Source organism: Vigna unguiculata, chromosome 2, assembly GCF_037176805.1.
Source record: "Vigna unguiculata cultivar grain cowpea cultivar isolate G323 ecotype 2 chromosome 2, ASM3717680v1, whole genome shotgun sequence".
Classification (NCBI taxonomy): domain Eukaryota; kingdom Viridiplantae; phylum Streptophyta; class Magnoliopsida; order Fabales; family Fabaceae; genus Vigna; species Vigna unguiculata.
The window spans coordinates 24,825,838-24,851,802 of NC_140793.1; the positions used below are offsets into that span (position 1 = coordinate 24,825,838).

General features: G+C 30.9%; 2 protein-coding genes across 2 annotated transcripts; one reads left to right on the top strand and one right to left on the bottom strand.

Annotated features, from left to right (window-relative positions):
- Positions 1-16,168: 16,168 nt before the first annotated feature.
- Positions 16,169-20,959, bottom strand: WHY3 (ssDNA-binding transcriptional regulator). Its single transcript, XM_028056531.2, has 7 exons — positions 20,732-20,959; positions 20,550-20,650; positions 20,352-20,450; positions 17,298-17,392; positions 17,064-17,137; positions 16,661-16,758; positions 16,169-16,436 (listed from the first exon to the last, which is right to left on the bottom strand). Exons 1-7 carry the CDS (start codon positions 20,916-20,918, stop codon positions 16,317-16,319), a joined length of 774 nt encoding a protein of 257 aa, XP_027912332.1. The 5' UTR covers positions 20,919-20,959; the 3' UTR covers positions 16,169-16,316.
- Positions 20,960-21,295: 336 nt separating this feature from the next.
- LOC114166856 (POLLEN-EXPRESSED TRANSCRIPTION FACTOR 2) lies at positions 21,296-23,103 on the top strand. The gene has a single exon (XM_028051729.2). It carries the CDS (start codon positions 21,336-21,338, stop codon positions 22,929-22,931), a length of 1,596 nt encoding a protein of 531 aa, XP_027907530.2. The 5' UTR covers positions 21,296-21,335; the 3' UTR covers positions 22,932-23,103.
- The last annotated feature ends 2,862 nt before the right edge of the window (positions 23,104-25,965 follow it).

Sequence of the window (25,965 nt, forward strand, 5' to 3'; positions counted from 1 at the left end):
GTGTTAATTTCATTACCTTCCATGTTGGTCCATAACCAGTCTTAGAGACACATCAATACCTCCACAGTATATGGAAGTAATTTACTCATTTGTGGGGTAAGAATCTGACCACCATTATTGGATGAAGACTCATAATGTTGTTTAATAATATATATATATGGTAAAGTTTAGCGGGTACGGGTATCCACGGGTACGGATACTATGATACCCGTACCCGCCCTGTTAATATGCAGGTATCAAAAATACTCATACTCGCGGGTAGTGGGTATCCATTTTTAATATCCATTTCCTACCCGCACTAGTACATGGAAGGAAAACGACATCAGTTATTTTTAACTTTTGGCTTCGGGTTCACACCCGAGGCATATATTGCCGAGGTAAAAAGACACTTCTTTATGCCTCGGTTATCAACCCGAGGCATATTCCATAGTTACTGCCTCGGTTTCCACCAACCGAGGCCTAATTGTGTACCAAAAATAAAAAAAAACTCGGGTCTTCATTTTCGTCGTTACCTGTGGGTGCTTCAATCACACTGAGAAAAAAAGAAACAGTTGCGAAGCATTGTAACATTAAACTTAGAGAAAATACCATGGATTCTGATGGAGGTAAAACAATAATTTTATTGCTGGAATGAAAAGAAAAAATGGCATTTGTGTGATTCAATCACTGCCAATAGCATAATTTTTAACACAAACATAAGCCCAGAACATGGAATGGCATAAACAATGACAAAATGGCATAAACATTCTTTCTTAGATCTGACCTCAAATTATCAACATCAATCAATATCACAAACCATAGCAATGACAATTTCATTTACTTCCATCAATAAATAAAAGCAATTAAAAGACCCAACCAGTAGTTGATCCTTGTAAAGCAACCCATAAAACACCAGATCCGGTGACGACGAACTTCATGCTCGGAGAAGACGAAGATGCAGCGGCACTGGAACAATCTCGTCGACGGTGAAGTGGCAGTGCAGCGGCGGTGCAGGCAGAACGAACGGCGCACTTGAAGAGTGGTGATGGTTGCTCGAAGAAGAAGAAGATGCAGCGGCGGCCCTGAAACAACCTCCTCGACGGTGTAGTGGCGATGCAACGGCGGTGTAGCGGCAATGCAGCGGTGGTGAAGCTGAAACGAACGGCTGGCGCGCTGCTCGGAGAAGAAGAGTGGAAGTTGTGTGCGGGTTGCTCGAAGTAGAAGAAAATCACGAGTGTTGCTGCTGCAGTGAAAAGATTTGGGGTTTTTGTTAACCCTACAATGCGATACTGCCTCGGTTAATTCGAAACCGAGGCATATTGCTTCTTATATGCCTCGGTTGGCAGGAGGACCGAAGCATAAGGTCCCTACTGCCTCGGTTATAAAATAACCGAGGCATAAAATGTGACTTTAATTACAAAAATGCCACCGCGTGTTTATATGCAGTGGGTGCACAGGAACTGAGGCATATACTGCGAGATAAAAACTCTTAAATATACTAGTGCCGTTGCGGATTTTATCCGCGGATACCTGCGGGTACGAATTTTTTTTACATCCTTAATAGTAATCTTATATTTAAATTATTTTAAAGTGACGATTTAAAATTTTACCAAGAATTTCAAAGTACATTAAAATAAAATATCACTCACATTAAATACGTATTTAATATTATATATTAAGAATACAAATTAATTAAGAATTTCAGTGTACATTAGTGATTTTTTAGAAAGCGTATCATACTAAATAATAAAAGAATAAAAGAATATCCACATATTAAAAGTCAATGTCATAACATGGCTGTTAGGTAACAGTTTTTAGGAAACAAGAATGAAACATCTATTGGTTGATACATGAAAGAAATCACTAGCAGTATTGGATCAAAAGCGTATGAGATTTTTATGTTCAATCATTTTTTTCATGTTTTTGTAGTAGGGTCTAGTATTTGCTTTGTATGTATGGACATGCAATATTCTTAATCTTTGTATTATTTGAAAATCTCAGGTTTATGCACAGTAGACCTAGTATGGGAGAGAAAACCTTAAAACTTTTTTTTTTTGTTTTCTTTTTGTACTGTGTATACAGGTTGAGGTAACCCAATTATCTCATTAATTTAATTTATTTTTTTTTTTCGATAAAAAAAATAACATTGGCATTTTTGCATTATATATGTTTATAAGTTTTATAATCTTATGTTCTGAAAATTTGAATAATACTATTTATGTAAAGTTTAATGTTTATATATATATATATATATGTATATATATATATATATATATTACAATCTCACTTGATTAATTTTCATAATATAATAATCACCTTTGTTTAGTATTTGGATGGTCTGTGATGCTCCGACACGATGGTTGGACGGCGCTTCCCGCCCCCGAAGCGGACACGGACACGGAGGCGCGGCGGACACCTGCACGACACGGTGTCGGAAGCTTCTCCATGAATCAGACTCGGCCAGTTCTCAGACACGCGACCGGCGGACATCTCTGGTTGTTTGGATGCGCGACTGATATGAGATTCAAAGAATTTTTTTCGCATATCTGAGCGAAAAATGGATGTTCACGTTTTGCTGTTTCACGATGTGTTCACAATTTGCTCTGTTCACCCTACCTAACATCATTCTGATATTTTATTTGATTGGCATGATATTTTTGTTTGTTATTTTTTTAGAGAATAAAGGAAAATCTAAAAAATTAAAAATAAAAAGGGAAATAAAAAAAATAAAAAATAATCTTTCATACATTCTATTAAAATAAACCCAAAAAAATTTAAATAAAAATGGAAATAAAAAGATAAAAAATAATCTTCTATTCTGTTAAAATAAATCCAAAAAGATTTAAATAAAAATGGAAATAAAAGAATAAAAAATAATCTTTCTTACCTTCTATTAAAATAAATCCAAAAAAAATTTAAATAAAAATGGAAATAAAATGATAAAAAATAATCTTCCATACCTTCTATTAAAATAAAATAAAATCAAGATGATGAAAAAAATAAAATCAATAAGAAAAAAATATTCTATAAATTATTTTAAAAGTTTTTTTTTTATTATGAAATAAAATTATTAGATTTTAATATGTATATTATCGTGTCCGTGTCTTATATTTTTTCAATTTTACCGTATCTCCGTATCCGTGTCGTGTCCGTATCCATATCCGTATCCGGGTATCATAGGATGGAATTCAGTTCTCTAGTCCCACAGAAACCTTTTTCATTATGCCTATTTTTTAAATGTATACTACAGTACATTATTAGTATTTGCATAAATATCATTTTTGTTTTGGGAGGTTATTCTGATATGTTAGAACCTTGACTACAATTTCAGCTCAATTTTTCTGGACTCGTAATAGAGATATAATATATATATATAATATATATATATATATATATATATATAATATATCTATATATATATATATAATATATGTATATATATATATATATATACATATATGTATATATATACATATATGTATATACATGTATATATATGTATATATATATATATATATGTATATACATGTATTTATATATATATATATATATATATATATAGACTTATCTTATTTTTCAACAAGTTAAGACAAACAACTCTTTCTTCTTAGTTATTTCAACAATTATCCATTTCAGATTAGATTTGGGAAAACTTTCTTCATCAAACAATATACATTCATATATGTGATAATTGAATGGCTTTTTAAATGAGTAATAATTCACAGATATCAAAAACATTTATTAACACTAGAGAGAAAATGAAAATGATAAGTTTATAAGATATGTAATGTGATAAGAAGACAAAGATGAAGAGAAAACTATAAACCAAAATTAAGGTGTCCACTAAAAAAATCGTTAAATAAAAATCAATTTTAGAGAAAAACTAACTAATTTAGATCCATTTTATAGATTAAAAGTTATTGTGTCTAAAAGTGTTTATTATAAATAAAAAATTATAATTAATTTGTGAATTAGAGTTTAAATGGTTTTCTAATATAGGTTAGTAAGATTTTAATTACGAAGGATTTAGTGTCTAAATTAATTTCTCTAGTTTAAAATTAGAGATTAATTTAGGATCAATAATATTTAATAGTTAAAATCTTGATAACTAATGTTATAGTCTAATTTAGACTATAATTTACAAAATTAATTATAAATCTTTATTTACAATAAAGATTATTTTAAATGTAAATATTTTTTTATTTATAAAATAATATCTAAATTAATTAACCTAGTAACTAATTATTTTTTATTATTAATTATTCTTTAATGATTTTCTTGTGCTCTCCTGAATATTTTCCTATTTAAATATGCTCATTTTCTCCTTTGAAGACACATGATTAGTCAAGTACAATTGTAGCATGGACCCTTATTAAGTCAGTTCCGAATTGCACGAGTTTCCTAGAACTATTGTTTCTATGAAACAAAATTATCACAAGTCAATTTTTGGCAACATCTTCAGCAACTATGGGGTGACTCTAGGTATTCAAAAAATTCTAATCCATTATCAAATTCAACTGCAATTATTCATTTTAGTCGATTTTATTTATCAAACGTTGCTCACTCTCACTCAATTCAATCTGACTCTATTCTGAAATTTACTTTGAATTTATTTGGATTTGACAGAATACGATATTTTAACTGAATCCTATGAGCAACAACTCTTTGAACATGACTTGATGGGCAGTGTGAAGTCTTGGACAAATATCTTTAAAATGTATCTAAGATGCTTTACTCTTGGAAACTTGTAATGAATGGACTAAACTATTATCATTGAAAATTATTTATCGTTGAGATCCTCCCACACTAAAATATGTCCCTGTAAAATGACCTAGTTTCAGTTCACAACTATTTAGTGCAATATTATGTCATCGGTTTGGTTACAGTTGAATCTCTGCAAATTTTAAACAATATATGAAAAACTATGCATATATTACAAAATAAGGTTTGAATGCGTTAGAAGTGGAACAGGATATCCAAGAAAGTTCGTTAAGATAGGTTCTAACCTAGCTTTGATATCATGTTAGAAGTGATTTTTAAGTCTAACTCAACCCTATAAAATTGACTTGTAAAGTGAGAATTGCATCTACTTATATATTATGAATTGACTTTATCTCTAGCCAAGTAAGTCTTCCAACAGAATATACACCCAATACCGGCTATAATAAACTTAAGAATATTACACAGTTCTTTGAAGAAACTAGGGAATAAGTTATTTCTGCATTCGAATATGGAAGGTGTGGTGTGGAATAGAATATCAACTTTTGACAACATGGCTAAGAAGGGATCATATATCACCAGGACTTGAAGTTATGCGTAGGGTTTTGTGTTGAAAATGAAACTGTGTAATCACATTTGCTCTTTTGAGACTGAGTTCTTCATCACACAAAAAAGGATAGATAAAAGAAATAGTAAAATAAAAGGATATATAAAAGGGCATATATCAAAAAGTTATACAAACAGAAAATATTATAAATATGAGGTGTCATCTTCTAAGTAGTGTTGGAATATTGGAAATGAAAAAATAAAAAAATGAAAAATTATTTAGAAGATAATATCTAAGATTGTAAGAGAAAGTTGTCAAATTTACTAGTCAAAAAATTATTTTTCTATAAATAAATATATAGTAATATAATTTAAAGTAACAGGAAATAAAGCAGGTCATCCCCCATATGCTACTTTTACTGGAATATATGCATTAAACTTTGGTGAAGATAACGCACAATGTAAAGCTTGTGCTTACCTTTATAACCAAAAAAGGAAAAGGTTTTGAATGAATCATAAAAAAAAAAATTGCATAAAAAAAGTTCCAAAATATATATTTTAAACAGTTTCTGCAGTTAGCCTATAAACTATACATATACCCTTTTTTTTTTTCTATCAGCAAAGTCGACTAACATTATTAAGGTACAACGGTAATGTTTTACATCATACTTTTCTTACAATAGTGACAAAAGAACCACTATCCAAAAATAATTCAATGCGTTTCTCCATCATGTGTGTAATATTGATAATTCTGGTTTGAATCCGGCGATAACATTACCATTAAAGAACTGTGCTCTGCAACTCGGGAACGAACCACTTCCAATCTTACACTGCAATCATAATGAAAAACATATGCTGATAACGTAAATTATGCTATGTTGGTTTGTGAATGAAGTGAAATCTTGTTCAGTTGTTGGTTTGCAGTGTTGGTTAAGCCCAAGAGTTCCCCCAAACACTTCATTGAATAAGGCTTAGAACGTTTGCACTAGCTAGCCCTTCACATGAAGCGTTCAGAGGAACTCCAGGATACAGCCAACAGAAGATCAATGAAACAGTTATACATGAAATGCAACAAAACTTGTCTTGAATGGACAAAGACACAACAAAGTGTTGTATTTAAGGTTGAAATTTTCGTGTGGGTTGATGAAAATAAATGGAAATATTGTGTGGAGGTGGAGAATTCTACGTAATGAAGGTACTTTTATTTCTCTGAACCTGGACGGGATGTTCGCCAAGGAGCTAAGTGGTAGTGATGGAGTGGGCTCGTTGTTGCTGCCAAGAAAGTGATTCAGAACATCATAAAAAAAGATTACATTCCTTCTTCCCTTTCTAGTCGTTTTCGATCATTTTAAAAGGCCATGTAAAATATAACAGGTTTTACAGTTACTTGTAGATATGTTTAGGAGAAAAATAGGCTCAGCTTTATACATTGACCTAATATTATGAGGTCTATCATACTTTTCTTTTCATTACTTTTTTTCTCTCATTAAATTCTTTATGATGTTCTTTAAGTTTAGACGTGTTAAATCTACGTATTTTTTTCTTAAATTTAATAACATTTTATAAAAGTGGATATACTGTAATCACACGTGAGGCTTTTTCTTATTCTTTTTATTTGAGACCGATTTGAAGTGAAAATTGTAAATATGGGTTGATTTTTTTTTTTTATTAAAATAGAGTGCAGTCATTAAGAATCAAAATGATTTTACAAGTAAAATCGTCATGATATAGACCAATTTATTTCTATTTTAAAAGAAAAATAAAGTCATCATGAGTTATGAAAGTTTCAGTGTATCAGTCAAGTGAAGTTGTGATAAGTCCTGATGACTTTATTTGTCTAATACACTCAAACTATAATGAGTTCGATGACTTTACTTTCCTGATATATTATAATTATTAAAACTTGTGACAACTTTGTTTTTTTCCAAAAAAGAGAAAAGAAAAGTTGAATTGTATCGTAACGATTTCAAATTTGATATCAGTCGCACTTATGACAACTTCATCTGTTTTAAAAAAAAAAAGACAAACAATCCATATTTACAAATTCAACTTTAAATCAACCCTAAAATAGAAAAAAAATCCACATGTGATTAATATAAAGATTAAAAACGCTTATTTTAAAAAGGAGAACTATTTTTATCAGTAAAATATAATATATAATATGAGAATATTTGGAATACCTCGTACTCATATACAAATTTTATTTACAAAATTAAAAGAAAGAAAAAAATATCCTCAAAATTTCTTAACAAAACCCACCTGTCAGCATACTGATACTGAAGATAGATCCTCGTCCAAGAATCAAGGTCGCAAAATATTCTTGGTGAAACAAAAGAAAATTAAAAAAAATAATATATATATATAAATATATATATATATATATATATATATATATATATATATATATATATATATATATATATATATATATATATATATTAGATCTAATACATTGTACGTATATGACAAATACACCAATCTGAAAATAAAAAGTTTACTTTGTATTTTTATGCCTCATTCATGCCCACACCGTTAACTAGTCATGAATTTCTAATTAAACTATAGATAACATATAGATCACATTGAAAGAATTATATAAAGTATTACTTAAAATTTCATTACAACCAAAATTCTATTAATCTTGCAAACATTAATTAAACAAAAAGTTGATAAAGATAAAAAAAGTATTTTTTAAAACTTATAAAAAGAAAACAAATATTTAAGTTTTAAAATATTTTTAAATGTCTCTTTACTATGTTTATCCATATATATTTTTTTGTCTTTTTATATAATAGTAAATGTTATAATAAACCACTTAAATGACATTGCACAAAATAAAAAGTATTAAACAAATAATAATTAGATGTTATGCATGGATTTTTTTTCATTTTGAACTTCAATCTATGTTAAATGTTGATAAACAAGATACATAACAAAGATATTAAATTATTATATTATACTAAATAAAATATTTGTATACAATTATACGGTGGTATAATTAAATTACACTTGTGAGAATGAATTAGAAATAAAAATCATGAAAAAGACATTTCACGTAAAAAAATAATCAATAAATAAAAATATCAAAAGAAAGAAAAAAAATGATAAAAGGTGTCCTAAAAACAATTTGATATAATTAAATGTATAACAAGATGGAAAGTAACTTGAAATGTAAAGCTTTCCAAGTATCAAAGTAGTCATATTATTGAACGATATAAAAATTGTTTTAACGAGAACATTTCTTCAAATAACAAAAACTAAGGGTAAAAAAGAATAAACAAAATAAATTTTTTTCATTACCAACACTTGAAATTATGAATCAAACATTTTTATATAAAAAGTAAACAAAAAATAAAATTATTAAAAAAAATTAAATTATCAATTTGAAACTTAAAAGCTATTTTATTGATAATACACCACCATAGTGTACATATACATTAGTAAAAAATTTCATATTATATGTGATTTTTCTTGTAAATATGTTAAAAATGTTTACAATTTTTTCTAAGAATCTTAATTAGCATGTAATTTCTTCGTATGCAATTATTTCTTACAAAATTATAAAATTCATAAGTATTACCTATAAAATTTGTTGTGAAAAGTGTTTTATACAAAATATTTTGCAAAAAAATTGACAGCAATTTCTTGTAAAAAAATTTTCATAACAAAATTTATAAGTATTTCTTACAAAAAAAAAATTCAAAACAAAATTGACAGGAAATATGAGTTTTTTTAGTAGTCTTAATAGTTGAAATATTTTCTAAATAACTTAAAAGTGGTTGTTAGATGAATTTTTAATAATAATGAATGTCAAGAGGTGTACTATAAATATGAGTATTGATTTTTAGAAAATAAAATAGATCGTCATAATGAGAAATAGATAAATAGGCTATATAATTCAATTCCCTTAAAATTTAATTGTAAAAGAAAGTTATAAACTTTTCTTATATAAAGAGATATTGGAAAGAAAGAAGACACTCAAATATAAAGAGAAGCCGAACACCACCTTAAGTGAGAGAGAATGGTGTTGTAAATGAAGGATTTTCTAAAACAAAATTCAAGGTAATTGGTAATGTGATGAATTTTTTACAGGTGAAGGTTAATTAACAAAAATAACCTTTTCTATCTAACTTCTAATATCAAGTACATCTTATATCTCTACAATTATTTAATATGTTTTGTTTTATGATAACCTTGATAAATATTTAGTATTTAAATATAACATCTATTATATGTTTTTATTTCATGAGTTTTGTGTTTAGTTCATTTGTTTTGTGTTTAGTTCATTGGAAGTTGGTAAGTGTTATGTGTTTTGTGTTCTGTCAAGTTAGGTATATTTTTCTTTTTCTACAATTATTTTGTAAGAAAATGGAAGATTGGAGAAGATTTCAAAATTGTCTATCAAGACTGTCTTGTCCAACTACAGCTTCAACACTCGCCTAGCGAGAATGTTGTCTTGCTCAGCGAGACAGAGCGGTTGGACTTGATTTTAACGTAATTCTCATCCAGCGAGAGATCAGACTCGTTCAACGAGCAAACAGTTTATGGATCGGTTAAGCGTCAAGAATGAAATGAAAAGAGGTAGTTCTTTTGTGTGGAAATGCAGAGACACTCTGAAACTCAATCAAGAGCACTTCTAGGGTATGTTCTAGATGTTTAAGAGTAGTTAATCTCCCATTTCATTAGGATTGAATGTAATGAATTCATACTCTTTGTAACTTTTTCTATGCAAATATATTCTATTTTGTATTCAATTGTTCTATCTTAATAGTTAATATGTATGGTAGAATATCATACTATTTGTTGTTACCGAATCATTAGAAAGTGAATTAAAACTTAGACACGGATAGAAAATCCAAAAAATTGGGTTCTAGGAATACACATAATCTCTTGGTCATTCTAAAAATCTTATCTTAATGCAAATTATTTACTAAAATAATTAAAGAATTAGAGTTTTAATATATAGTTTTAGAACTTGCTTCTAAGAAATTAGATGAAGTATACTTTTACTGTGAATGCAAATACATTAAAGATATATTGTGATATTGTTACATTAAATTGGTTCATGAAATCTAATCTTAACGAAACTTTTCCTTAATCACATCTTTACTTTTATAATTTTGAATATTTTTCTTTTAGATTGAATCAACAATATTTTTCACAATTGCTAAAATCAATAAATAATTATAATTAGAAAAACAAACAAAAATCTCTTAAAAATTTGATACTTTGACTTCCATTTTACTACTTCTAATTAATACACTTGTCAAAAAGTTAACATTTTATGAAGAAGCATGACCTTTCCCAAGTATGAACAACACAATTAATGTCTACACTTTGAAGAAAGTTATTAAAATATAAAAGGATAACATTGGGCATAGCGTATATATTTCAGAAGAAGTCCTCCACAATGAAATTAGGGCTTAAGTCCAACAAAACAAAATCTTATAAAGGAGGCAAACTTATCGCATAGTTATGGCGTTCTTGAAATATATATGAATATTTAAAATTAAAAGATTAATTTAGATCTATACAATTTAACCATTGATTTCTAAGTTTTGAAGGCACTAAGAAACAGGATTTTGGAAAGAACATGGAGTTATTCTCACATGTTGTTTCATCCCTTATCTCTAGCTATTTCTGTGGCCATTATTGCTGAGTTCTGCTATAGAAGGGTAAAAGTAATTTCAACAGTATCAAAAAACACTTCAATGTTGCAGTAGATCAATCTAAAAAACATTTCCCACAACCAGTGTTGTATTTAATCAATTGCCTTTTGGATCCAATCAACCTGAATAAGTGAAGCAGCTTTTCATGGCTGACCTGAAACACAAAATGCTTTCAAAATGTTGAATTCTGAAACCATAATTCATTAAATAATTTGGAGCAAAAAGAACACAAGATGACTACAGGTCGAGTTCGAACACATGAAATGGATTTTTTTTTCTCTCTTCATTGTTAGCTGAATCCAAGAGTTCCCCCAAACACTTCATCCAAGAAAGACCATCTTTTCCGATTAAAGAGCGGTAGCCTCTTGTATGAAGCGTTCAGAGGAACTCCAGGAGACACCCAACAAAGATCTGTCCACATATGTTTCAATGTTTTCTTTTCTCTTGGCTCAACAAATGCACACCAAGTAGTCTATTTATAGTAAAGATATTTTTCTAAGACAACAAATAAAGCTCATATTTTGTGACCGTATGCAGAAATATAAACAAAGTAAACTTTGCTTTTATTTATATGCAGAAATATAAAAATTTATTATTTTCATTACACTAAAATTCAATGCAAGTTTACAAGTGATCACTAAGCAGGCAGAAGTTAAAGATATTTATTTCTTATTTATATATATATATATATATATATATATATATATATATATATATAGCAAATTCGAATCCTATTACATTCCCAACTTCATTTTTTAACATTAAAATTTTCAATTCACTTATATTTTACAACTTCTAATAAAAAAATTGTAATTTAAAAAGAAAATTATTTGTCTCTTGCCTTTAAATCTGAATTACTTAGGAAAAAAACACATTATACTTCACTGATGAAACGATCCCCAAAATCCTGTACGATTATGAAGTGAAAAAGCTTTGATAAATCTTGTGTAGAAAAGAATGTGAAAAAAGTTAAGGACGAGAGTGTTGTAGCTACAGGGCTTCTCTGAAGCCAAAAACATTGTAGTAGTAGCATCGCATTCGAAGAGCATGTGATTTCAAAAGTAAAGTTGAGACACTTTGACGTAGCAGATTCGCATCAGAAAAGATTAAAACAGAAGACGCAGCAGAAAGTTGGTACAGTTAAATATATGTGGCCTCTCGATATGCTTCTTTGATTCTCATCCCACTTTAGCTACTCCATTTCCCTATTACCCAATGTTAAGTCTAGGTTCACTCCTGCCTTTTTACTACTCTACCTTTCCATGCACAAGGAAAAAAATCTAGGGAACAAACCAAAGAGCATAAATTTATATTTTGAGTTTACTTCGACTAGGGATGTCAAAAAAATTTGTACCCGCAAGTATTCACGGATAAAACTCGCAACGGGTAGAAAATGGATATTGTAAATGGATATTGTAACGGAGTGGGTACGATTATCATAGTATTTGTACCTGTGGATACCCATACCCGCTATATTTTAATTTAAATTAAAGAAAACATGATTAAAATATTAAATATTGATTTTGAATAAGTTATTTTTTTATCAACTAGTTTTAAAAAAAATTCATTTCTTTGTAATGTTATTTAATATTATTGAAATGAGTTATTTGAACTTTGTTTAAAATTTATGAATGTTATGTACTGTATTTTCTTTTTAATTTACGATTAAAATATGTTATTAAATATTTATTTTTCGTTCTTTTGTAAATACTCGCGAATATTCATAAATATCCGTAGATATTAAAAAAGTATGTAGATACCCGCATAACAGATACCTGACGAATATAATTACAGGTACGAGACGGATATTTACCCAACAAGTAAGGTACGAAAAAACTAACTCTACCTGTCTCGTTAACATCTCTACTTTCAACCCAACCAAGTCGACGAAAAATTGAATTTTATAAGTCCATGTTAATTTTATAAAATTAATTTTAACGTGATTATAATTTTAAAGATCGAATGTTTGTGGCTGTTGTGAGAATTACGTTAGAAATGGAAGAATACTTTTCATTCAAGTGTCATTATAGAATCAACTTGAGTCAAAACATGACTTGTTAATAAAGAACTTTGACGAATTGTTTGAAAATATGATACTAATCTCAAAACAGTGTAATTGAAATTTATTTTTTTTATCAGCCAGTGTAATTGAAATACACTTTGTCATTGAATATGAACCGGCCTAAATACTTTAAAAAAAAAAAATTGGACGTAACTCTTTAGTATACCCACTCAAACTATTTTCTTCTCCATCTTATTATTGTGTCATTCACTAAGTGTTTTTCTTCCATTATCGCACTTCTCTAATTTTTATTTTCTTTTTCAATAGGAAACCTCTTTATTCCATCAATAACCCTATTTTCCCCTTCTCTAATCTCCGTGACACATCATACTTCTATGTCCTTTCTTAATCTACAAACTAACTCAATTAAACTTTTATTTCAAAAATATATATACTAATAATTATTCACGAACGAATCATTCACTCATGTATATCTATTAACGATTGAAAGCTAAAATTTATATAAATGTAAATATTAGATTTTTAATTAAATAAATTAAGACGATATGAATGAAAGCCAACTCATAACATTTGGATTTCCGCTAGTGATTACAATGTGTGTGAATATTGAACAGAAAATATTCATTATCACCGTATAAATTAATAATTTTGACTTAATATTATAATATATAAGGAGTTATTTGTTGTTAAAAAAAATACGGTATCAGAATCATGAGTTAGAATCTATTCTAACAAAATCTTTTACTTGTTGAATTTATTATTTCACTCATTATTAGACCGTTATTTGACTACTTATTAATATCTAGTTTTATTCTTGAGATGAATATGACAAGACAAAATTATAGAATATAAGTGAATGCAAAATTTGCCTTACAAGTTGATTTTATAAAATTAAGTAAGACTTAAAGTTTACTCCGTAACATCAACTAAAAAATAATTTAGATAAAGGTCAACTAATAATCTCATTAATATTACGGATACTGTTTCAAGATACTTTGATATTCAAATCAAAAATTAAGGATGTATAATAAATATTGTAATAAAGAGTATGTCACTGAAGATCTCGTGAATAATGTTATTTATATTATACTTATAAACTTTGACCTGATTCAACCTGCATCATAGAGATAATTACCTTAATTAATTTCTTTAATGCTGCTTATCACGTTTTAACTCTTAAAATTTGCTAATTACAGTTGATCCTTACAAACCTTGGTCATAAAGTTCTTACTGACATAATGTACTGCTGTCCTGAGATTACCTCAATCATATACGACACAATATAATATAATATCAAGAAATATGAGATGATCATGAATGTATAGGTCGATATGGTCTCAGAGTACATTACGCGAGATGATTTTAAGTATGTATTGTATGATTTTTCTTTTGAAACTAATGTCCTTCTAACCATTCTAACCACTCCAACTTGTTCTTCCAATAATTACTTAGTCAATATCTTAATTCCATTTTCATCAAATTAATGTTCTCTCATATTTGTTGAACTTTCTTGAACATATCTTAAAGTAGACTTCTTTAATTTAAATGTCTTTTAATAATCATTTTCCTCAACATAATACCTCGAATCTTCAATTATTTCTCACAATATCTGGAAATTTCTTCTTTTCTAGAAATGTATGTCATTATTTGTTTTTTTTTTCTCAATTTTTTTTACATATCTTCGTAACTCATAATTAATTCAATATTGATTCGATTCATCTCACTCTAGCAAAGATATATATATATATATATATATATATATATATATATATATATATATATATATATATATATATATATATATATATATATATATATATATATTGTGATCCTTGCATAAAATGCTCTTACTATATTGTTAATTAATTTGTAAAATGGAAAATATATTTTAGAATAGGATGATTTTCGATTTATTAAATTTCAATTATTTTAAATATTTAATTGTAGAAGAGTATATTTTTGTTCTAAAAGCCTACTTTGAAAGTAGCAGAAATTAATAATTATTAATTGAAAACATTTTAGTTGCATCCCTGTCGCATCTTCAAGTCCTTTTTCAGTTATTTGAAATTTGAACATCAAAGACTTTTCATGTATGAGATTCCATTTAGCACTTACATTTGTGCATCATAAAAAGGGTTGAAAGAAAGGGCATATAGAATAAACATGGGAGAATATAGCATGAGCCCATACAATATTGGCTTTCTTGACAATATTCTTCTTCAATTCAACCTCCTATTGCCCAACGTTGCGTCCAGATTAACTTCTTTACTTTATTCATAGATAATAAACTAAAGCAAACCTGTTAGACGAATCAGAGCTGGTCCAAAGTCAGAATACTACTCTTCAAATTTAGGTTCATTAACAAAAAAAAAGTTCATTGGCATAAAAGTATTTGTTATTAGCTTTTATAAAAATGAAGTCATATATATTAGTAAAATAAACTCAGCATGGCACTTTGAGTAAAGTTTTCTTTAAATTTATTTTAGATATTGTTAAATTATCAAGGAAAGGAAAATATAAATAATTCATTGAATCAAATATGTACCGTTTATAGAAAAGCAAAGGCAGTATATTATATATACTAACAAGATGAAGACAAATGGAACAAAATAACATATGTTGACAAAAAATAATGAACATCTTTCTTCAATAAAAGATTTTGATGATGATGACTTATGAAAAAATATGGAAGACTTGATGATAATACATGAAAACTAAATAAATGTTTCAATTCAAGAAATTAATTGAAGATTTAAGAATTTAATTATTTAAAGTCTTGTAATATGTGTATGTTAGTTGAGATAGTTAAATTAGTAGATCAATAATCAAAAAGACAAAATCCAAACAATAGAACACCAAGAGAATTTTATTTATTTTCAAAATTTACTGGAATAATCGATTATTCTTAATAATAATCAATTATCTCAGTTAAAACTGATTTTGGAAAAAAAACCTTTGTGATAATCGATTATCACTGTGAGAAAAACATATCCTACGATCGTTCAATCTTACCAGATATTACTTACCAGCATAACAGCTATAAAAATTGCTTATTTGCATTTCTGATTATCAAAAATGCAGCAAGCCCTCTCTTGAATATAGTTTTTCAGCAATATATGAATTTGAATCTATTAATCCATGATTTGATGAAATATTTACACTGTCAATAAATTCTAATCGAATTCAAAAACAAAAGAAGAAAGTAAGTGCCAAAGAACAAAAAACAAGGAAAGGAATAAAAATAAATAATTAAATTAAAAATGAGTGTTCTAACAATGATACTCAAAATTTCTCAAACAACTCTATGCTATCAGAATGAAAAGATTCAACACATTTCAAAGTTGAGAAGGTAGCATAGGGTTTTGCTGAAGTGATGATCACTATCTGTTCCATTCATTGTTTGCAGTGTATCTGGGGTTGGCACTGTTCACTTGACTATATACCTCTGGCTTTATGGTGCTTGCAAATGCATTCCAACCTAGAAGGTACGGCACGATATACTGCATAGAAAAGCAGCAAAAGTACAATCAAAATATGAATCAGATTGCATAAAGAAAATTTAGATTCATTCAAGAAAAAGAAATGTTGTACAACCTCCTGTTCCTAAATGATATATCACTTTATTCAATAAACATAACCAGGCACTTTTTATTCCAAATTATAATAGGATCATGACAATGAATATTCAACTACTAGAGGAAAGAGAGAGAATGAGAAACCATACATTGAAAATTGACCTTAAAACTGCTAGCTGTGCTCTTGTAATAGGGAGATAGATGTTTTCCTCAATTTCCTCCATGTTCGCAGGTTTTTTATAAACACCTTAGGAAATTGACATAACAGAGTCAGAACTGAAGTAAATATTTGCAGAATTTAATATTTTTCCTTTATATTTCAGGTATTGGCTTAAAAATGGGTAAGCAAAATTATTCCTTAAAGTGAGAACATCAAGACTAATTGCTGTTAAAATATTGCATTACTAAGATTCGAGTAGAAGTTTACACAAAACAGTGAACTGAATCAATATAAGTGCACTGCAGAGTATCCCAACAACTTCAAGATGGCAGGAAAGTAAAATCAAATTGACACAATAACAGCAACAGAAGTTTATGAATAAAGAAAATTACTTAAGCTAAATGAGTGACCAGTAGCATCCAGAAGTGGTTCCACCTTCAAAACTTTTCTGACTTCAATTCCATTGCTGCATAACAATACAATTTTCAAAATGCTTTAAAAGATGATATCACAGCAGTCATTACTTATGGCATAACACACAAAAAAAAAAAACGAACTCAACAGGTGCAGAGGACACTCATGTAGTTATTTGTTAATACAGATGAATCCACAGAGAAAGAAAATACCTTTTCGCCTTAGAAATCTTACGAAAAAATTCCCAAGACTCCATTGCACCAAGGCTAATTAGAGTCCCCATTTCACTTACCGAAAGTGAGAATACCTGCATTCAAGCAAAGTGAAACATTACCTCATGTTCTATGTTCAACAGAATCATAAATTCCAATGAAATCACATTGCTTTCCTTCAATGGACGGCTGTTACAAATCCCACACATCAAAAGCAAGAAAAAAAAAGAAAGAAATGAAGTAAACACAGATGTTTGTATTATTCTGTTAATGAAAGCAGAATACAGAAGGATAACAAATCCCACTGCCCAGAGCTATGCTCCTCTACAGCAACACAAGCAGTTCCTCCCCTTTTTACCAAAATCCCTCTCCCTTAACTAACAGCAAAACCGAATACAAATAGGATTTCCATTCACCAAAATATCCTTCTCTTTGATCTAACTGCTTTGTCCCAAAGTCATGCCACCTCAACCATCCGATTCTTCTTTCTCACATACACTTTTCCCCATCTAGTCTTACTACCTTTAAGGCGTAGTGGTTCATGGAGCCCACTCATTCTTTAGGCCTCATCAGGGGCCTTGTGGGAAGCCCACAAGTGGTCTTATTTAGAGAAGGCCAGAGAGAAATTGAGGCATAGTGCATTGCAAGATTTGACATTAAACATGAGCACACTCCTTGCATATGTCATTATGGGTAGTTCTAACAACTACACTGTCTCATAGGAACAATGAAATCATATCTTTATTTTTTTTCTCAAAGAACGGATAAAAAACCAATCGGTTGAACTGGCAATGGCAAACATACAGAAGCATCAATGCAATGAATGATGAGTAGCTTCTTGTTAGTGATAGGATGGCAAGAGAAAAGAGACCATATATAAAATTTATTATGTACTTGATAATGTCTAATTCAAGTCTCGTTCAAAAACAAAAATTTAAACTTCCTTAATTTAATTCATTTCAGCTTTACATAACGGCCTTGTCCTGAACTTCTTCTTCAACTTCAAGTTTCAGACTTAAGTCCAACCACTGCACCGCTTTCTCCCGATACATTATTTTTTTGTTTAACACCACCTCTAATTTGTTACACACAACAAATTAATTGTCAGCATTATCCATTTAATTAGCATAATTTTAAACTAATCAAAACTCAAGTTTCACCAAAGTGAAACACAAAAAGATGGCATACCACGTAGCCTCTAAGTAACCACTCAAACCGATGTCAACAACACATTTGTACATTTGAAGAGCAAAAACATACTAATCTTGAACCACCTAGGCAAGACCCCTAAAGTATAACAAATGGGAGCGTATTTTCCAAGAAATCCAAAGTTCCTAAAAACAACACTCCCCACTGTCTTAATCTAAATTTATTTTAAACAAGATCTAATGAGAAATTATTACTTGTCTAGGATCACCCTGGTCAGGTCACATGTAATTGAGTGTTGTTAACTCTCTTCCGTAAATTGAAAATCTTTTATGTGACACGAATATTCTTGGGGATCATGCACACACGGTGGTCTGGGACAATATACTAATTTTTCCAGTCCAACAGGTTGTATTTATCCACACAATGCATTAATGGAGTTGGTGTAGCACACTCACAAGAATACATAACAAGTCCTTATATTTTAGAGAAACCAAAACATTAAGTAGACAGAAATGCCCAAGCACCTCTCGGACGCTCACTTATTTTAGCAAGACACCAAACCTACCTTAGTAAGGAAAGTTAACGAAAATGTAAAAGACTAACATAACAGTAGAAAGATTTAACATCTCCACCACATACATGTGTCTTCTAAATTACTCATTAAAAAGATAAGGTAATATTATCTGTTGGAATAAGCATTAAATATAGTTAGGAAGTAGTTGTATTGGGAAAATATTATTACCTATTAGTCATACCTGTCTTTGTACCGAAGTATCTATGATTGATCTTTGATCTTCCCTATACACATTGTATCAGAATCCTATCAATATAAAAAAGGTGAATCTTTCTCTGATCCAGAAATATATAGAAGATTGATTGGAAAGCTTATTTATCTTAGTATTACTAGACCTGATCTATTCTTTGCAATTGGTGTAATTAGTCCGTTTATGCAAGATCCTTGCGTTGACCATTGGAATGTTGTCATGTGTATCCTAAGATACCTCAAAAAATCTCCAAGACAAGGTTTGTTATATGAAGATAAAAGGTAATACTCAAATCTTTCGGTATTGTGATGCCGATAGGGCAAGATCCCCAATGGACAGACGTTTTACTACGCGATATTGTGTTTTCCTTGGAGGAAATATTGTTTCTGAGAAAAGTAAGTAACAAAATGTAGTCGCTTAATCAACAACTGAAGCTAAGTATAGGGCAATGACATCTCTTACTTGTAAAGTTATATGGGTGAAACAATGCCTTCAAGAACTTACCTTTTGTAAGATTCAGCGAAGATGTATTGTGACAACTACATAGCTCTCCATATTGCTTCCAATCCGGTGTTCCATGAGAGAACTAAACACATTGAAATTAATTGTCACTTCGTACTAGAAAAATTGTTTTCCAAGGAAATTTGTACCGAGTTTGTTGGATCCAATGATCAACTTGCAGATTTGTTAACAAAATCATTAAGGGGATCTTAAATTGATTTTATTTGTTCCAAGTTTGGTACATACAACTTGTATGCTACAACTTGAGGGAGAGTCTTAGAATAAGCATTAAATATAGTTAGGAAGTAGTTGTATTGGGAAAATAGTAGTACCTATTAGTCGTACCTATCTTTGTACCTAAGTATCTATGATTGATCTTTGATCATTATCCCTATATACATTCTTTCAAAATCCTACCAATATAAATATGAGAGCATATGAGGAGAGTTTTGAAGCTCCCTCAATTTAATCTTAAATATAGTCTCTTTTATTTATCTCAATTTTATCTTACCATGGTTAAGGAACCTAAAAAGTGGACTAAACAAAAATTTCAGTATCTTAATTATAATATTGTTTTTACAAAGACATGAACCCCATGCCAGTTACCTAATTATTAGACTCAGTAAGAATATTAAGTTACCTGCTTTTGGTTCCAATCATATATGGATTCTTCAGTACCAACCGAAGGAGCAAACTGGAGCAACATATAACCATCCCTAGACACCCCAAACGCCCCAGACTGCAAAAACAAAAACCAAAGCCGTCTGCCATAACTAAGCATTTCACTCACTCACATTAAAACACACAAAACACCAGAATCTCAGATATCAGAGCATACAGCTTTTGATTCAAAATCCGGAGGTCTAGGAGTCAAGGTGAGCACACCCCTCGCTGTATAAACGGAGTAATCTGCGAACACCCTTTGCGGCAATTCTGCAACTGAAAACACAAACACCCATTATTCCACTTCGAGTCTTCAAAGAAAAATGATGAATTTTGGAGTTAAGTTGAAGAATAAACCTGAAGGATATTGTGGCAGTGGTGGGAATGGTTCCATGAGGTTGGAGTGGTTACATCTGACAGAGAGTGAAGTTGGAGAAATGAAAGAAGAGTTCCGATTCAAAGGAACAATGAATTTGGGAGGAACCAAAGAGTGGAAGGGTAGTGAGAGGTGTTTTAAGGGGTGAGCGTGAACAATGTGGGACATCTTGTTCTCCTTAATCTCCTAGTCTTCTCAGCTGAGACACACACAGATATATATTTAAATTAAACCCACATATCTATATTATATTTTATATAAATATGTATAATTTAATAATTAAATATCGTATAATTATAATATTATATTTAATATTTATAAAATATTAGTTTATTGATACATTATATTAGTCATTATTATAGCATAGTAATTATCTTTTATAGAATTATATTTACAAATATATTTTTAATAGTATGAATAATGTTTTTTTTTACATTAATTAAATAAAATATAATTAAATCTTAAGGACGGTGTGTTGTTTATAAATAATTTTATTTTCCTTACATACTTTGCTAGATTGAAAAGGGTTATGTATATATACTCAATTTAATTAAATTTGTAAAACTCTTTTGAACGAGGGGCTTCATGTCTCCTTCTTCTTGCAGCTACTGTGGCAAAAGCTCATTCATCCGCGACGATGAATCTGGCGCGTTGATATGTTCTTCTTGCGGTTGCGTTCAGCAATTCGACCAATTTGAAGCCCAAATCGGCGGCATCGATGGTCCCCAGGGTACCTTCATCCATGTCGGCACCGCCGGTTCCGGCAGCGTATACTCTTACAGAGAGAGGAAACACTTTGCCGCAAAAAGCACCATCGAGGAAGTAACCTACAGTCTAGGGTTATCTTCCAAGAACGGTGACGTCAGGAGCATGGTGAACACCGTCACCGATGGTGAGTTTGGCCAGGGCGAGTGGTTCCGCGTGCTCGTAGGCGCGTGCGCGTATGTTGTCATGCGGAGGGAGGACCGACCCTTGCCCATGGCTGAGGTTGCCTCCACGGTGGGGTGCGACGTGTATGAAATTGGTAGGATGATTCAGCGTGTTGTTGATTTTTTGGATCTGAGACCTGATTTTCCCGAGTTTGACATTGTGCATTCGTTGGAACGGACAATTAAAAATTCGAGTCTTTTTTCCTCTGTTGAGAGGGGTGTGATTGAGAGGATGCGGAAGCAGGGGGTGTTTTTGATTCAATGTGCGGTGAAGTGGTTTTTGAGCACTGGCCGCCGGCCCCTTCCGCTGGTGGTGGCGGTGTTGGTGTTTGTGGCGGAGTTGAATGGGGTCGTGGTGGTGATGGAGGAATTGGCTAAGGAGGTTCATGCTAGGGTTTCGACTTGTAGGCTTAGATATAAGGAGTTGCTTGAGACGCTTGTGAAGGCTGCGCAGGTGTTGCCTTGGGGTAAGGATGTTACTGTTAAAAACATTATTAAGAATGCGCCTTTGGTGATTCGGTATATGGAGAGGAAGGTTATGTTGAATCCTGGGAAGGCTCAGGAGAAGAGGAAGGGCCTTGATCAAGCTGCGGTGGACTTGGAGGATGTGGTTGCTGAATGCTTGAGACATGACAATGAATTTGAATACGGCGTTGATGGTGTGACTTCGCGTAAGGATTTACAGTATTTTTCGTTGGAGAGTAAAAGTGTTGGGCATGCTGACAGGATGCAGATTTCCACTGAATGCTTGTCTGTGATGTATAAGAAGTTCTTAGATCAAAATCGTTGTGCTGAGCCATTGAGAGGGAGTGGAAATGCTCGGAAAAGGTTTATTTTTCAATTTGATATTCTGGAGTGTAGGGAGTGGTGGGATGGAAAATCTGAATTGAGCAAGAAGCTTATGCTTAAAGAACTAATGGAGAAGGATGTTGGTGTGGATACAATGCCGCCATCGTTTGTCAATGGTCTGTTGAAATGTAAAATCAGGAAGGAGAAAATCAATGCTGCTAAGTTGCGCATAAAACGAATTATGCAACCATTAGATGCTAATCTGGGTGATGTTCCTGTCCCTTTAGATAGCTCTTGTCCTGAAAGAAGGAGGAAGAGAAAAGGAATGGTAGTGGACGATGTTGATTGGGAAGACCTTATTATTGAGACCCTTGTTCTTCATCAAGTAAAAGATGAGGAAATTGAGAAGGGGCATTACAATACCTTACTGGATCTACACGTGTTCAACTCTGGGATTGTATGAGAGGTTCGGATACAGAGGCATTCTGTGAGAAATTTCAGATATATTGCTATTGTAATTGTCAATTTTGTCCTAGACAGCCATCTAGAGCATATTTTTTGTTGCTGCAAGTTTTGTACGAACATCTTTTTTTGTATGAATGATGATGGCAATTTTGTTTGTTACTTTTTAACAATTCAGGGTCCTTAATGTACATACTTGATATCTGCACACAATGATGATTCTATATACATTTTATTTTGGTTCTGCTTTTACTATATTGCTGTTCAAATTTTAGTTACAGCTTATTTTTGGTCATGATAGAGTTTTGGAATATTCATTTTTAGCTAATGGTAGGGTTTGGGAAGATTTGTTTTCAAGCTCGTCTCTTTATCAGTGGCTGTTACCGTAAATGCCTGTGGTTCCCACGAATTTGGAAAGATTGTCTGAAACTGTTGCTACATATATTTATATAAGGTACTTGTATTTTAGTTTTTAATTCTATATTTGTATGTGTCATTTTCTTGACTAATGCAATGAACCTTGCACACTCAACTGGTGAGACTGTAGTTTATAAGTACTTATTTTTCTGTCTTTGTAGTTCTGTTTTACTCTTTTGGGTCATAAAATTGAATCTAAAGTAGGCTACCATTCAACTTAATGATGTGAAATGGCAAAATTCTGGTACTGTAGCAACATTCAATTGCTAATGGAAAAGGGTGAACATGAGAAAAAGAAAGACACGAGTGCTAGACATGATGGTCTATCAAACAGTCTTACAAGATATTTGTTGAGATTCAAGGGTTTGGGAATGCATGTGACAACAAAGCTTAGTGTTAGGGGCATTGGCTTTTGGGGTTTATGCAATATATTCTACCTTCGGCTACCTGTGACTTCAACTAACTAAATAGTTGTACAATATGTTATTCCTCATTAAAATAGCATAAACTTTATTATTTGGTTGCTGTTTGTCGAGCACGTAATTGAGTCACATTCACAACACTTTACCCATAAATCACTTTGTAGGAGAAGATATTATGTTTGTGTTGTCAAATTATAGCTTTAGCACTTTTATGACACACGACTTAAGTATGTTCAATGAATCTGAAGGATTGTATGTGACTTGCTAAGTTCTATTGGATCAGTTGGCTATGCTAAGGCCTTCAAATGAGTATTATAATTGTTAGGTAAAGAAAGGCTACGTTTGTATGTTAGTATGTTTGTTTGTTTGTTAGGAGCATGTAGCAGTGTGACTAAAAAAGCATGCTAATTGCTGATTAAAATTTGATGTTGCTGATGTAATTTGACTATTCTTTCATTTTGTCGAAATGCAATGTTTCTTCTGACCTGTGCCCTCGATTAGGTGGCCATGCATTTGAAAGCTTAAGCATTATCGCGTTATAAATTACTTGTGAATGAGGCAGGATATGTGGCATCTTCTTCCCATCCACCTTCATCATCTAGACATAATGAGACATAATGAGAATGAAGAAGATAGTGACCATATGGAAGATGATGATATTTAATATTTTATTCTCTAGTTATTATATTACTTTGATTTTAATTTTATATAATATATTATTTTATATAAAAAATTTCATTTGAATTTGCAGAGAGTACAATTTTTTTGGTTATAGGTACAACTTATTGGCAATGCAGGGAAGTTTTATAGCCATTTGATGGATGTGTGCGTTTAATTATTATTAGTGCTAGTAGTGACTCTTGAGTATTAAAAAACCTATACAATCGATTGCACTTGAATTTTATGACATTTGAATTTATTCATGATTATGGCAGGTTATTGAAATATTGGAGGCAAAGTTGGAGCACTGATAAAGCATAAGGCAGTTACTAGAACTGTTCTGTTTAAAACTTAGAAGCAACGATATCCTACTTGTTCCTTTTTCATTCTAATTGTGCCTTTTGCCATATACATAACATGTTTTCTTTCTGGTTCAGAATAATTGTGGTATATGCTGGCAACTTCTGAGATTTATTGAACTTGTATTCAATGAGGTGGAAAGGTACGGAGCATGTACAATAATTAGATTACCGGTTTCAATTTGCTTAGCTATTCATTTCAAATCTACATGTACAAATGGGGACGTGTTTGATTTGCTTGACTATTTAACATTAATTATTTGATTTTTCTTCAACTAAATTCTTTGTATTTTCACTTCTTTTACTTCTTCTTTTACTTCTTATACTATATTCTCATTGTAGCTACTCCAATTTGTTATACATCTAGTTTTAATCTATCACCTGCATGACAATTAAGTGCCTACACATTTTCTCATTTCCAACTATTAGCAAGCATCTAGTTCTTCCAAGTCTCTTATCCTAGTACCTCCTCAGCCCTTTAGTGTTGCTTAGGCTTGAATCTCATCTAATTAAGAGTAAGTTAGGCCACTTACTCTGGTGCCATTGTTTCAGCCTCTGACTTCCTACATTGCTTATTATATTGGTATTCAGTTTTTTACCTTAATTTTACTATCTTCCAGAACTTTAATTATGATATTCTTATCATTTGGTGTGCTCTTCAAACCCTTATTGCAGTAAATGACAGTATAGTAGCCATCAATAACACCCTTATATATACCAGTCTTATATATTCCATTACTTAGCAAAATAGCATCTTCAATCCTTGCTATGACTGCATGGTTCTATCCCTGCTAAATCCAAAGATCTACTTTCCCCTGCACTCCACCAATCTATGTCTGTTCACACTGGGACCTCATTTTCTAACAATCTGATGGCCTCAATAATTACATTTGTTGCTGCACTTGGCCGTACATACAAAATTCAGATGTACGACCTAACTTGCAGCATAATTCGAATATTATTCCGGAATCATTTCTAACAATAACAGAAAAAAGCTTACAGAGGCAACATATAGCCACACTGATCCAGTCATATAATAAGTGCATATGCATGCACTGTGATCAATTACCTGACAAAGTGGCTTTTAAACAAGATGTGATGTACCATTTTTAATGATCTTTAATGCTATTCTTTCATGTCTTTCTCTCCTTTCATAAAAAATAAAAGAAGGTTTTCT